Here is a 12,875-nt window from a genome sequence, read left to right as displayed (position 1 = left end):
TTTTTGATGTTGATGGCGAAGATATTTGCCATCGTATCACATTTGTTCGGGTACAAGAGTCAGTTTATTGACTCCAAGTGAACTTTTATGGATTTTTTGGGTGTACGGTCCATGGCAGTGGTGAGCAACTGGTGGCCAGTGGACCAAAACTGGCCTGACACAAACTGAATGAACAGGAATCGATACAGAGATCCAACAAATCCCTTATTTGTCAAATGGAAATTGCTGAAATTTGATGATCGGGTAGATCACAGCATTCTGCAAACAATGTACAAGACGCACAAGAAAATTCGTCCAAGCAATTTAGAGAAAAGATTCCAAAAAAAGAGTCTTTGTGATCTGAAGGGAACAGATTTTTTTTGTAAAAAAAAGTATCTTTATTCAGTATGAAATTATCTTTCAAACTTCATGGCCGAGTTGGCCAAGATTCAGGAAAATCAGTGGAACTTAACGTATGCCGAAGTCATAGGGCACTTCCTGTTTCGTGGCGAATGGTCGAAATTCAACAAAACATCAAGGGTTGCCGTGGCCACGCCCTTTTGAGTCCACAAAACCTTTTGATAACTTTTCACCTTTGATGTGTCTAGTACACAATGGCATGCTTTTTTAATGTTGGTGTGACAAACATAGGGTGTAAATCGTCAAAATTGATGCCAAAATTTAAAATGGCCGACTTCCTGTTGAGTTGAGGCCATGGTTACGGTCGACTTTTTTATTCGTCTTTGTCTATAACATCTTCCCACCAAGTTTCGGGAAATTCAGTTTCAAACTCAAAAATTTTGCCCCTGTTTTCACCTTAGGGGGCGCTATAGAGCCCTTGAGCAACACACAGGTCCGGGAACTATGCCAATATTGCATTTTAAAGAGTTTTTTTTTACGTTAACCCCCTCAAAAATGACCGCAAAGCCACGGATATAATAATAATTTGAAGGATAACAATGGGCTCCTCGCACAAATTCACACCAGGAGCCGTTTCGGGCCTGAATTAGACTGAACTGAAATAGACAAGATTTAAACAACATGTGTGTACCCACCAGTAGAGATAGGGTTTGTCTTTGTCCACGTTGATGTTATTCAGCGGGTCCATTCTGAACCAGGTGTTTAACGTAAACCCGCTCTGATAAGGCCACTTGGCGATTGGAGGTAAAGCGATGGCCTGGGACAAAAACCAAAACAACAACAATTACTCACTCTCAGATTCAGATGTTCTGGCTTTGTGGACAAAAGTAAAACAAATGTGAACTCAAAACTGTTTTCAACATGGATGAAAATGATGGACATTATATCTCTATCGTGACATGAAACAAAATATGTTCACAGATTCTGGATATCGTGATACGGTGTCCATGATTATTTAAAGGCTACTGTGTATATGGGTTAAAAAATTACATGGAATAGTCAAAATTATAGGTTAAAAAAAAGTGACTACTGAACATTTTCTTTGATTTTAAGGCAAATTATTTGTGCTATAGCGGAATGTAACCAAATTTATCAACAATATCCTGCATTTAACATTAAAAGCCACACTGAAATAAAAAAGGTAATAATACGTGTATTTTAAAGCCATAAACAGCAGATTATATTCACAGTGTATTGTCACTCACAACCTGTGTGCAGCTTTATATACCAATATATATCTCGTATACCAGGATATAGGAAATATGTCACTTAGCCTTACAAATATATGGATTTAATTCATATTGTTATCAAGTGATATAAAAACGTATATTGTGATATGTTTTTTTTTGCCCTGTATTGCCCAGCTTTAGCCTGAAGGGGGCAGTAAAGACACTGTCACGTATCGCGTAATACTCCTACTTCAAATGTGAATTTTTGGCTAAAATGACAATGCCAACACAAGTGGACTCCAATCAAGGTGTAGAAACATCATACAACTAATTTCCTTTTATTATTATTATGAAGTATTTACTGCAGACTGAAGAGGAGGGGGGTAAATTAATTTACGTGCTTTTAAAAGACGTTTTGATTACTCTGCATGTGGCGTCCTCGAAAATAATTCTTGCATTAATTCCAGCTCATACTGAATAGTTTTGCAGCCCTCTTTGCATTGGGGTAAAGTTAATATTAGTGTGTACGTTCACAGAGAAATTCATTAGCAATCAATAGAAAAAAAAAAGAGGATTTAATAAAATTACTATGACAACTAATTTAAAGTATTGCCACGAGCTACCAATCTCTCCAGCCACTTACTCTTCTCCGTCTGTTATTTCTCTAAATATGTCTGCTCCCAAGATAAACTACAGGCTCCGGAGTGAACTTTAATTAAGATGTCAAGCCTTTCAACACAAGATGGTGTTTTTAAGAGCCTTTACCCGCACATTAGTAGGGACACTTGCTAATCTACGGTACAAATGCACGGCATTTTAAATCAGAATTCAAGAGGAGGAGGAGGAGGAGGAGGAGGAATAAAGAAGCTTACTGCAGCACTGCGACCAGGGAAGTTGAAGAAAGCATCTGGACCGTGTCTCTGGGGCATCTGATTCAGCACTGACAACATTTTGACAGCATGCCTCGGCTGCACAGGTGGCAATGATGAAAAAGAGGAAAAGAAAAAAAGAGAGTAAGTAATAACATAGACAAAGCTTTTTTTCTCTTTAAAGCTCCAGTTTACAACATGAATGAGGCTTTATAGAGCTCCGGACCTTGAGCTATATAAACTCTCCTACATGTTAAATATAGCTCTATTTAACATGTAGAAGGGTTTATAGAGCTCCGGACCTTGAGCTATATAAACTCTCCTACATGTTAAATATAGCTCTATTTAACATGTAGAAGGGTTTATAGAGCTCTATATAACATGTAGGAGAGATTCTATATAACATGTAGCTCTATATACCATGTAGAAGAGATTATAGATCTCTATATAACATGTAGGAGAGATTATAGATCTCTATATAACATGTAGGAGAGTTTGTAGAGCTCTACATAACATGTAGGAGAGATTATAGATCTCTATATAACATGTAGGAGAGATTATAGAGCTCTATTTAACATGTAGGAGAGCTTATAGAGCTCTATATAACATGTAGGAGAGTTATATCTCTATATAACATATAGTCTCTATATAACATGTAGGAGAGTTTATAGAGCTCTATTTAACATGTAGGAGAGTTTATAGATATCTATATAACATGTAGGAGAGTTTATAGAGCTCTATTTAACATATAGGAGAGTTCATAGACCTCTGGGCATTACGTGACCTGGAGCTCTGGGTAACATGTAGGACGGTTTGGAGCTCCAGGTGTTATGTGATGCGTAGCTCTATATAACATGTAGGAGAGTTTAAAAGCTCCAGACATCACGTGACACAGAGCTCTATAGAACATGTAGGACGGTGTATAGAGCTCTGGGCGTTACGTGACCTGGTGCTCTATATAATATGTATATGTATGTAATTTATAACTAGGTGAGTTTATAAGCCCTTGACATCATGTGATGCAGAGCTCTATATAACAAGTAGGAGAGTTTATAGAGCTCTTGACATCATGTGACGTGGAGCTCTATACAGTATAACGTGTAGGAGGTTTTATAGAGCTCCGGACGTCACCTGGTGCGGTTTCTGTGAACTGAGCAAAATGAAAGGGAGCGTTGCTGGACACTTTAGATCAACAGCGATCAAATGATAAATCGCAAAAGGCACAGGGGGAATTAAACAAATGGAAAACAGTGGCATCCTTTCTGCTACATGAAGGCCACCGTAGTTCCATGACTCCAGTTGAGGAATCAGTGTGTCACAAAGTCTTGTGTATATGTAGACAAAGAGCATTTATGAAACATACAGACCCTCTGAATGTCAACCCTTATTTGCAGAATCTGTTTGCGTCGCCAAACAGAAACAGAAACTTTTCCACCTCTCTGAGGCGTGAAATCTGAAATGTGACACCTCAAGACTAATCTTTTTTCTTTTGTTTCCGTTTTTTTAATGCACAAACCACAAAAATGGGCTAATGGCAACCCACAGATAGCGGGGAAACAGAAGTGTTATTTATTTTTAGAATCCCCTGATGTAATGCATATGAGCGCATCTAATCTCAAGGGATTACAAGATGTGAAAGAAGAAACATGTCGTTATAAATAAAGTTTAGTTCGCTTGTAGATATGCCAAAAATACAAACAAACCAAACTGGTTATTTTTCAGATTATACTAAACACAAATCTTAAATTAATCAATCACTAAATTAATCATCAACTATTTTGATAACCAATTCTTCAAAGCTTCTTAAATGTGAACATTTTCGGGTTTCTTTGCTCTTTTTAACAAATAAATGATTGAAATAGAAGCATTTTGGTTTGTGGACAAAATACTACATTTGGGAACATCATTATTTCCAGGTTTGGGAAACACTGATCAACATTTTCTGAAGATAAATCACAATTATGAAAATAATTTTTCGTTCTTGGTCAATCTTGGTCAAAAGAAATGTATTACAGCACAAATTACCTTTGATTGTACTCAAAATTCCCATTTGCACAAATTAAAAAATTTAATAAAAAGGGTTTGATTGCAAAACTCGCTAAATGTCAATTAAGACATTCCCTAAATCGGGAATGTGTCAAAAACAGAACACAGTCACACACACACAGATAAATGCTTCAGGTCTTCACGTCTCCTGTCTGTCACTCACCCAGACGCCTCCTTCCCCTCGCAGCATGCTGAAGAGCAGCTTCAGCTCTTTAACCGTGATGCTGTAACTGGATAAAACTCCCACCATGTCCACCAGCAAGTCTTTAAATCGGCAAACAAACGCAAGGAAACAGTCATCAAAACACAGCCATATTCTATAAAAAGTGTCCAGATACTCCCTTTTTCCTTTTAAGTTTGTCTTTATTCTCACTGACACCGTTGCAAATTTAATTACATTATATCACAGACACATTTCGAAAGCAATTATAAGGGAAACGGAGTAAAAATCAAAGTGATGTCCTCACGGCAAGATGTTTAATTTTCAGGCATCGCCGAGGAAAATACATTTAGATTTCACCAAATGGAACGTAATTTGCAAGTTGCACAGATAATTTGCACTGGGAGAGAAAAAAAGCAGCTTGACCCAAATATGGAAGCACAATGTGTATTATAGTAATAATAATACTACTAATAATAACAATAATAATAATAATAAGTAAAAACAACGATAAGTAAAAAAAAACCTTTTACTTTTCAATTGTAAAGTGGGAGATTGTCTTCTAAAGTCCACATTGGTAGTTTTTCAGTAAAAATGTGGATTTAAATGTAGATTTATACACAGATGCTTTTGTTTCCTGATTGAATGTAAAAACCCATATATATGGAAATTTACAAAATGTACCCCTCACAGTTATTAAAAGGAGCTCCTGACCAAACAATGCCTTCCATATGGGCTGCCAGACATTTTAATCTTCCATGTCTTTTGTGTTTATATTTTAAAACCTTTCACTTTGTGTAAAACCTGTCAAATTTAAAATGTTTTTTTTTCATTTCTGTTAAACTTTTTTTTGTAAATTGCTATATAGAGAGAATGACACTTTTAGGATTTCAAAGGGGGTGGAAAATCCCCAGTAAATTTCCAGAAACTCTCCTTGGGAACTTGAATATTTGCACCAAATTTTAACAGAAAATGAACTGTTCAGTGATTAGAAATTCATTCTGTAATCTGTAAATAACAAAAAAAAACTGAAATACAATGTACACTTGTAAATAAAACATAACAGTGACGCTATATGATAAGGGTACAATGAAACTTTAATGTTAAATGATAAAGGGCACCATTGACCTTTGATGTTAATAATACAGGGCACAATTGACCCTTGATGTTAATGATAAAGGGCACAATTGACCTTTGATGATTATGATAAAGGGCACAGTTGACCTTTGATGTTATATGATATAAAGGGGACAGTTGACCTTAGATGCTAAATGATAAAGGGCACCATTGACCTTTGGTGTTAATAATGGGCACAATTGGCCTTTGATGTTAATGATAAAGGGCGCAATTTACCTTTGATGTTATATGATACAAAGGGCACAGTTGACCTTTGATGTTATATGATAAGGGCACTGTTGCTCTCCAAAATATAAAATGTGACACTTTTATATTAAACAACCTTGGTGCCATATAATATTAAACAACCTGAGCGTGAACCTGAGAGTGGACACTTGTTAGCAGAGCCGCCGTACCTGCAATCATGTCTTCCACGGAGCTCATCTTGAGCAGCACCTGCTCGATGAGGCCCACCTCGGTGCTGGTCTGCAGGTTCCGAAAACTTTTACGAAGGATGGCCGTGACCATGCTCCAGATTTCTGCCTGACACGTGGCGTTGCAGTGCTCCAGCAGCTCCACCATGCAGCCGATGCTCTCTGCCTCTTGGATAATGAAGTTTGTCTCCATGTCGAACTCACCCCCGACCAGCTGCAGAGGAAAATGAAGACAGTAAGACAGTTAAAAAAAAGACAGAATTTTCAGACACCTTTAACGAGCTGTTTAATTATATTATGAAAGTTTCAAGCTGCCGTTTGACCCACTGCTCTTCTCCTAGAGGAAATTAAAGCTGCGGTTCATAACTTTTGTTGATTATTTTTGTATGGTGATATTATTCAGACTCTGTTTGGTCCCCATAAACTGAGGGAGCGTCTGTGTGTATAAAGCAGCAGAGCAGGGGGTGGAAAGGGGCATTTATCCCATCAAATGACTGGGTTTCCTTCACTTGGATACATCTTTGTGTTTCCAGTCATATTTTACTAGCTGTTGCCTCCATCTGTCTGGAGATGAAACAAATGACTTCCTGTGTGCAGTGTGGGAATGTCACAGGGTAACATTAGATCTAAAAATCAAGAAAAAAAAGGGTTGTATGCAGTTGAAAAAAAACAGCAGTATGTGCACTCTTGAAAAGTGGTTTGACCATTTGTTTAGATTCAAATCTAACACACCACAGCTCTAACTAGGAGGTTCCTGTCACATATTTACCGGCTAATGTGAAAAGACTGACCTGCAGTGGAAGAGGAAAGTAGGCTCTTTAATTACAGAAGGCTCAGATCAGTATTTAAGCACTCAATAAAACCGTAGAATGGGAGTTTGTATCACCTTTACTGCTCCATTTAAATCACAAAAGATAATCACGACTTCAAGGGAAAAAAAAAAGAAAAAGAGGAGAAAACAGCAATCAATAACACTGTTCTTCAAATTCTACAAGCATGAAATTATCCCTCTAAAGAAGTACACGGTTTATATGGACACCACTGACAACAGCCTACTGGGGGGCATCAAAGCAAGCAGGTGGAAAATGGGCTGAGATACCATGTACGCATTACTGAGACTGACAGGTAATAGCTGGGCGAAATCAAAGTCTCCCTTAAGTAGTGAAAAGCCCGGTCCATCATTGGAACTCAGAGCAAACGCAGCACAATGATGAGCATCAATGGACCGCCTGGACATGAATGTCTGCATAACCAGAATGAGAGTCTTTCAAACAGTCTATTTGTTTTTGTGAACAGTTATTTAGCCAGCCAGCTAGCTAAATAAATAGCAAGCTAGATAGATACAGAGCTAGACAGCTAAATATCAAGCTATCTAGCATGTGGCAAAGTGATGTTGTTGTTGTTATTGACATTTGGCCTCTGATTGATGTTCACAAACAGAAATTATGCAAAATGATTAGTAAATGGTGTCCTTGAATCTGATTCTGAGCTAGATATTGATAGCTAGCTAGCATAGCTAGATCGATCAATACCTTGGAACTTTGATGTTGTAGGTAAGTAGAGTAGGTATTAAGTGACCTTTGATGCTATGATAAAGGGCAGCGTAGACCGCTGATGTTATATGATAAAGGGACCTTTGATGTAGGAGGGTAATTAGTTAGTCATGGACCTGTGATGTTCTATGATAAAAGGCATTGATATCAAAACATTATCACACAAATCACAGCAATTTTATTTATATTCACTTTTACACTGACTTGGTCCGGGCCAAACAAAAGTCATTTTGATGGGTTTTTGTTAAATAAAAGGGTGGGGGGCAAATTTACCAACCATATGGGAGAATTTTAAATAACAAGAGGGGAGGACGGTGCATCACTCACAATTGTTCTTGCCCCATCTGTGGCTGTATGTTGATCTATGCTCTCCATGATTGGTAACGGTGCTGCTAATAGTCTGACTGACCGAAAATGAGCAGGACAGTCCTGTAAATCAGAGGCAGGAGTCCGTCTTCTAAATGTAGCCCCCTGTTGGAAATCTAACAGACGGGTGGACAGCTCGTTATCGGGTGTGCAGACAATTTGCGATGCCCAACTGTCAGCTGCTCCTCCCACATGTCTAATGTCAATCACTCCATCACGGCGACTCACGATCAAACACACTCAGCAGGATAAGGATCACATGACAGAGACCCTGAAAGTCTGTATTAGACCTGTAAAGCTTCCCCCTGCTTTCAGGTGATTTATACACGACAGTGATGGGCGCAGGTTGAGCTACTGTAACGCCTGACTTCTGAAAATAAACGGACGTCAGCTGCATTCTAAACATTGTCAAATGTGTTTCACACAAAGCAGATTAATCAGTGTTCTGTCTCTCTTCTGCTATGTACATAACATTAGGCTGAAGTTGAGTATACGTCAAAAAGCGGAAGTGCAAAAAAAAGAACTTAAATTCAATAGTGTGACTGGATAAATGTTTCTGTTAGGGAAGTCCGCACTACCAGGATGTTTTTGGGCTATGTTTGGAAATTGGTTCCATTTTCATCGGAAAAATCCAGGATTTAGTCTGAATTGGCAGAATTTGATATCTCTGGGAAATGGGCTGTCCACATGAAAAACAAGTCAAGGTAAATCTGAAGTTTTAGGAGCCCTGAAATGCAATTTTTTGAAAATGAAAAATAACACAACCCCTGCGTTTTCCTGTAGACAACCAATACACTATGGCTTAATCTGATGATGTCATAATCCCATGTCTTTCTCTTGCACTTGCATTGGGTGTCACTTACTTTTATCGTCAGTGTCTTCCTCTCTTGTGTTAGAAGATTCTTTGGTCTGTTTTCGCTTTATGATAACTTTTATTTTCTTTCCTTAGTCGCCCTGGCTAGGTTCATTCTGTCCATTTCTGTCGTTGTACACGCTGTAATATACTCGTTACAGCGCCACGTTCAGACCTGGCATATGAACTACAGTGTCATGTTGTTCCATTTCCGTGTGGACAGAGCCTGAGATAGCATGACACGGTAACACGCATGCATTTCCTCATTTGTTCTTCGCCAAACCTTGACTATGGGCTGAGAACTAACAGCTCCATTCACAGTTACTTTCAGTTTCAACTCATATTGGCCTCACAACAGAAATCCTTGCTTTTACTTTTCATCATTGTTGTTTCCTGTCAGAGGTTGCTTTCTGAAATGACTCAAAGGAAAAAAACCTGCTTTGGTTTGACAGCAGCAGGTGTGTTGTGACCTGTGTTGTGTTAGTGTAAACTCAGATTTACCTCTGACACAATGCTGAAAAGCTTGGTTTTGTCTAAAAAGAAATAATTTTTTTTTTAAATGAAAATATATCAGAATACAGCAGAAAATAAGCAATTTAGGAGCAAATCACCAAAAATTCCGTAGTACAACCACAAATTCTGAGGGCAATAATGATAATACAAATAATTGTTTCTGTCTCTTGTGTTACAAGAGGGAAACACAAGCATTAAATCACGGATTACACACTTAGAACTCAAGATCAGATGAGTTCATCTGAGAAAAAAAACTTCCCTGAAGCAAATCAATGCACAGATTAAATTCCACTTAATTTCAGAGATGTAAAGCCCATAATCAATGCTAGGAAGTAAATGATGGAGTGTTTGGAACACAGGTGGCTGAATGTATGCAGTCTATTCATACATTTTAATGGTAAAACATGCAGTTGTATCATTGTAAAAAAGCAATATACCACCAAGTAGAGGTGGGCCATTAAAATTAAACCAAACTAAAATTAGTTTCTGGGATTTCCGGGTTTGGTTTTTGCCTAAAAAATAACGAAAATAATCTTGTTTTGCAGTAGAAAAACTAAAAGAAATCTAACTTTGCCTTAAAAAGATAAATTACAAGAATAATTTTTAACTAAGTTATCAGTGTAAAAGAAATTATGTCATGTAAGGAATGTTAAACCTTTCTTTTTGACTTTATCTGTTTTTCCTTGTTTTAAGACACATTAGTCTGAAAGTGGCTGAAGATTTACAGTAAAAACTAGTTTTAAGTATCATAACCAACCAACCTTTGGCAGATTCTTCATCTTAAAAAGGTACATTTTATAATCGGGCTGTTTTTGCAGTGTGGTTAGATTCTTACCAAATTCGAATGGGAACACACTTACTCACCTACCCATGAAAAACAAATTCAGATTTGATCTGTCAAAAACTGTAGACAGGAAGTTCATATCGAAATTCATCCTTGATTTTCAAAGCTGGCTTAGTTTCAAATTTAGTTTAGTTTTTGAACATACATTAAAAGTTAATGTGTGTGTGCGTGTTTGTGTTTTGCAGGAAATTGCTGCTGGGGCATATGAGAAATGTCCAAATCCCTCTAGGAACTTCCTTTCCCCAGTACATAGACTAGGATCAATAACATCAGATCTTATCAGTGCATCATTTTACCAATTTAGTTCTGGCACCTGTTTGTTATCAGTTGTCAGCACATCCCTACTCCTGATTAGTCATTCTGGCTGTGTTACACTAGGTCAAATACTCATAGTTGAGGTGGCAACCTGATAATGAAGTCAAATTCCTCTGCAGTTATTCACCATTCATCTGATATTTATTCACACATCACATCATGCGAGTTAATACACTTGTTCAGTCAAACAAAGAGCCCATGTCCTTCTGTTAACCTGTCCTCATTCATCTGGATTACATTCAATAAAGCCCACAAATGTGGCCACAGAGCGTATTAATAATTCTGTACAGAATATGTTGCAGCTAGCAGCCGGCAGACTTTCAAACCACAGTAACTAAAACATGATTTTGAACAAGCATTCCAGCTAATTTGAAAGAAAAAAGGGCTTTTGTGGTGTAACTGGAGACACACAGCTTTAATACAGGATGAGGCTGACTAATTGGCCATGGCTCTGGGTAATTAAGCTTTATTATAACAACTGCACAACTTATATTACTAATGGCATGGCCTACTGTCTTCAAACAGGCTTAAAATACAGTCCTCATTACATACTAGCATAACATATTGAGTTTTCAACCCACAGGTGTGTAGATGTGTTAAAAAGTAAGTGGTTTTTGTGAAAACGTTGAATACAAAACTTTAACAATTAAATGTATATTACTCTGCAGGGATACACAAGTGCCTTTTTCTGAGGAAGAAACAGATGTCACATTACAATTAGGATGCAGCTGCGGAGTGATTATGTGAACATGGTAATGAGTATAATTAATAAAAATATTTTTCCTGAAGAGTAAAGGGATCTGGTGCAGATTTAGAATGATGGTTTTTTTTTCGCTGACAGGAGGTATATTAGAGGAACCCTGGTGTGCACATGTGAGTGTACATGTCTGCTTTTGTGTGTAATCTGTAGACTAAATGTGGAGGGAGCTGGAACCCAATTTGATGTCAGGGTTATGTCAGCATTATCTTTAGTTGGCTCTGGCTGTATGTCTGTGACACACTTGGAGAGAATCAGATTTCTCCTTTTTTTATGGACACGTCGTTCCACCTCTTTCCATTTCTCTCTCTCCCTTCCAAGTTTGATCTGTCAAGTACAAAGAGTCTCAACTTCTTCTCCATTTGCGGCAGAAGAAATCAATTTGAAGTAATAGAGCTTTTTGTGCGTGTTTGTGTGCACTGGCCTTAAGTTTTAGTTCCTACTTCTCCAGTGTGAAATGTGTGCTAAAGCCAAAGCTGGTGCTTCTTTCAAAGCCTTGTGTGTTTGTGTTCCATTTGCAGTAGTCAGTCCTGTTGTTTCCCAGTGGTCAGGTGGCCAGACAATAGTGGAGATCATATGTGCTCTCTAACTTGTTTATTTTTTATTTAATGTCCTTTTGTTGATAATTATTTACATCTTGCCATGGTCCTGTGTCTGATCCTAACATGGCTAATACAAATTTAGCATTGTCCTTTTATGTACCAGTCATTGTGTAAACAATACTACCACACACTGCTCCTCCAAACAAAGAAATTAATGACTAACCAAGTTTTGATGGAAAGTGTGAGTTGGTAAATCTCTTGCATCAACTGTAGTCAAAACAGTTAATTCTAATCTTTTTTCTCATGGTGTTTGATTGTTATTGTGAGCCCATATTCCTGAAACATTATTTATTAATGCTGCGTCAGAAACTGTCAATGCCAGTATGTCCTGTCACACGACTAGTCAAAACATGTTTACATGTTACAAATTATTATAACAAGCTGCTAAAAATGGCAGACATCCATGATACACCAGAGGTGACAGCTGCATGCCCAGAGATGGAAGAGAGTATCCCATTGGAAAGCACACTTGCTGCTGCTGCTGCTGCTGTTGTTGTTGTTGTTCTGGGGAACTGTACATCAGCCAAACGGAAGCTCACTTTAGAGTGCACAACCGTTTAAGCCCAACAAACATCTATGGAATGTCACAGCCCTGCATCCTTCCCTTTTGTCCCCTCTTGATCCTCTGAACTGTTCTCACCACCTCAGACTCCATGGCCGCCGATGATGATTCACCTCCAACCAGGTTTCATATTATCTGTGCAACCTTATGTGAGTGAGTATGTGAGCCTGCACATGTCGGACCATTGTTGTTAGAACAGCTTCTGGTTCGACTCACGTATTGTGAGGACATTCTGAGTGGTCCTATCAACTTTTTGAGTGTGGCATTTTGTGAGAGAGAGAGAGAGAGACTCAGCTAATGGTCAGTGACAGATTCCT

General features: G+C 38.0%; 1 protein-coding gene across 1 annotated transcript in view; it reads right to left on the bottom strand.

Moving 5' to 3' along the window:
• LOC122773522 (neurobeachin-like) overlaps window positions 1-12,651 on the bottom strand; it is a 232,432-nt gene extending 219,781 nt beyond the window's left edge. The window contains exons 1-5 of the mRNA XM_044032280.1: window positions 12,637-12,651; window positions 6,176-6,407; window positions 4,647-4,747; window positions 2,441-2,536; window positions 1,035-1,156 (exon numbers count right to left, since the gene is read on the bottom strand). Coding sequence (XP_043888215.1) covers window positions 1,035-1,156; window positions 2,441-2,536; window positions 4,647-4,747; window positions 6,176-6,407; window positions 12,637-12,651 — 566 coding nt within the window. The remainder of the gene's footprint in view (window positions 1-1,034; window positions 1,157-2,440; window positions 2,537-4,646; window positions 4,748-6,175; window positions 6,408-12,636) is intronic.
• Between the last annotated feature and the right edge of the window lie 224 nt (window positions 12,652-12,875).

The sequence above is a fragment of the Solea senegalensis genome, linkage group LG8 (genome assembly GCF_019176455.1).
Source record: "Solea senegalensis isolate Sse05_10M linkage group LG8, IFAPA_SoseM_1, whole genome shotgun sequence".
In the NCBI taxonomy this organism is placed as follows: Eukaryota; Metazoa; Chordata; class Actinopteri; order Pleuronectiformes; family Soleidae; genus Solea; species Solea senegalensis.
The sequence above is the reverse complement of the archived record's forward strand: the minus strand, read 5'-3'. Positions and strand labels throughout refer to the sequence as shown.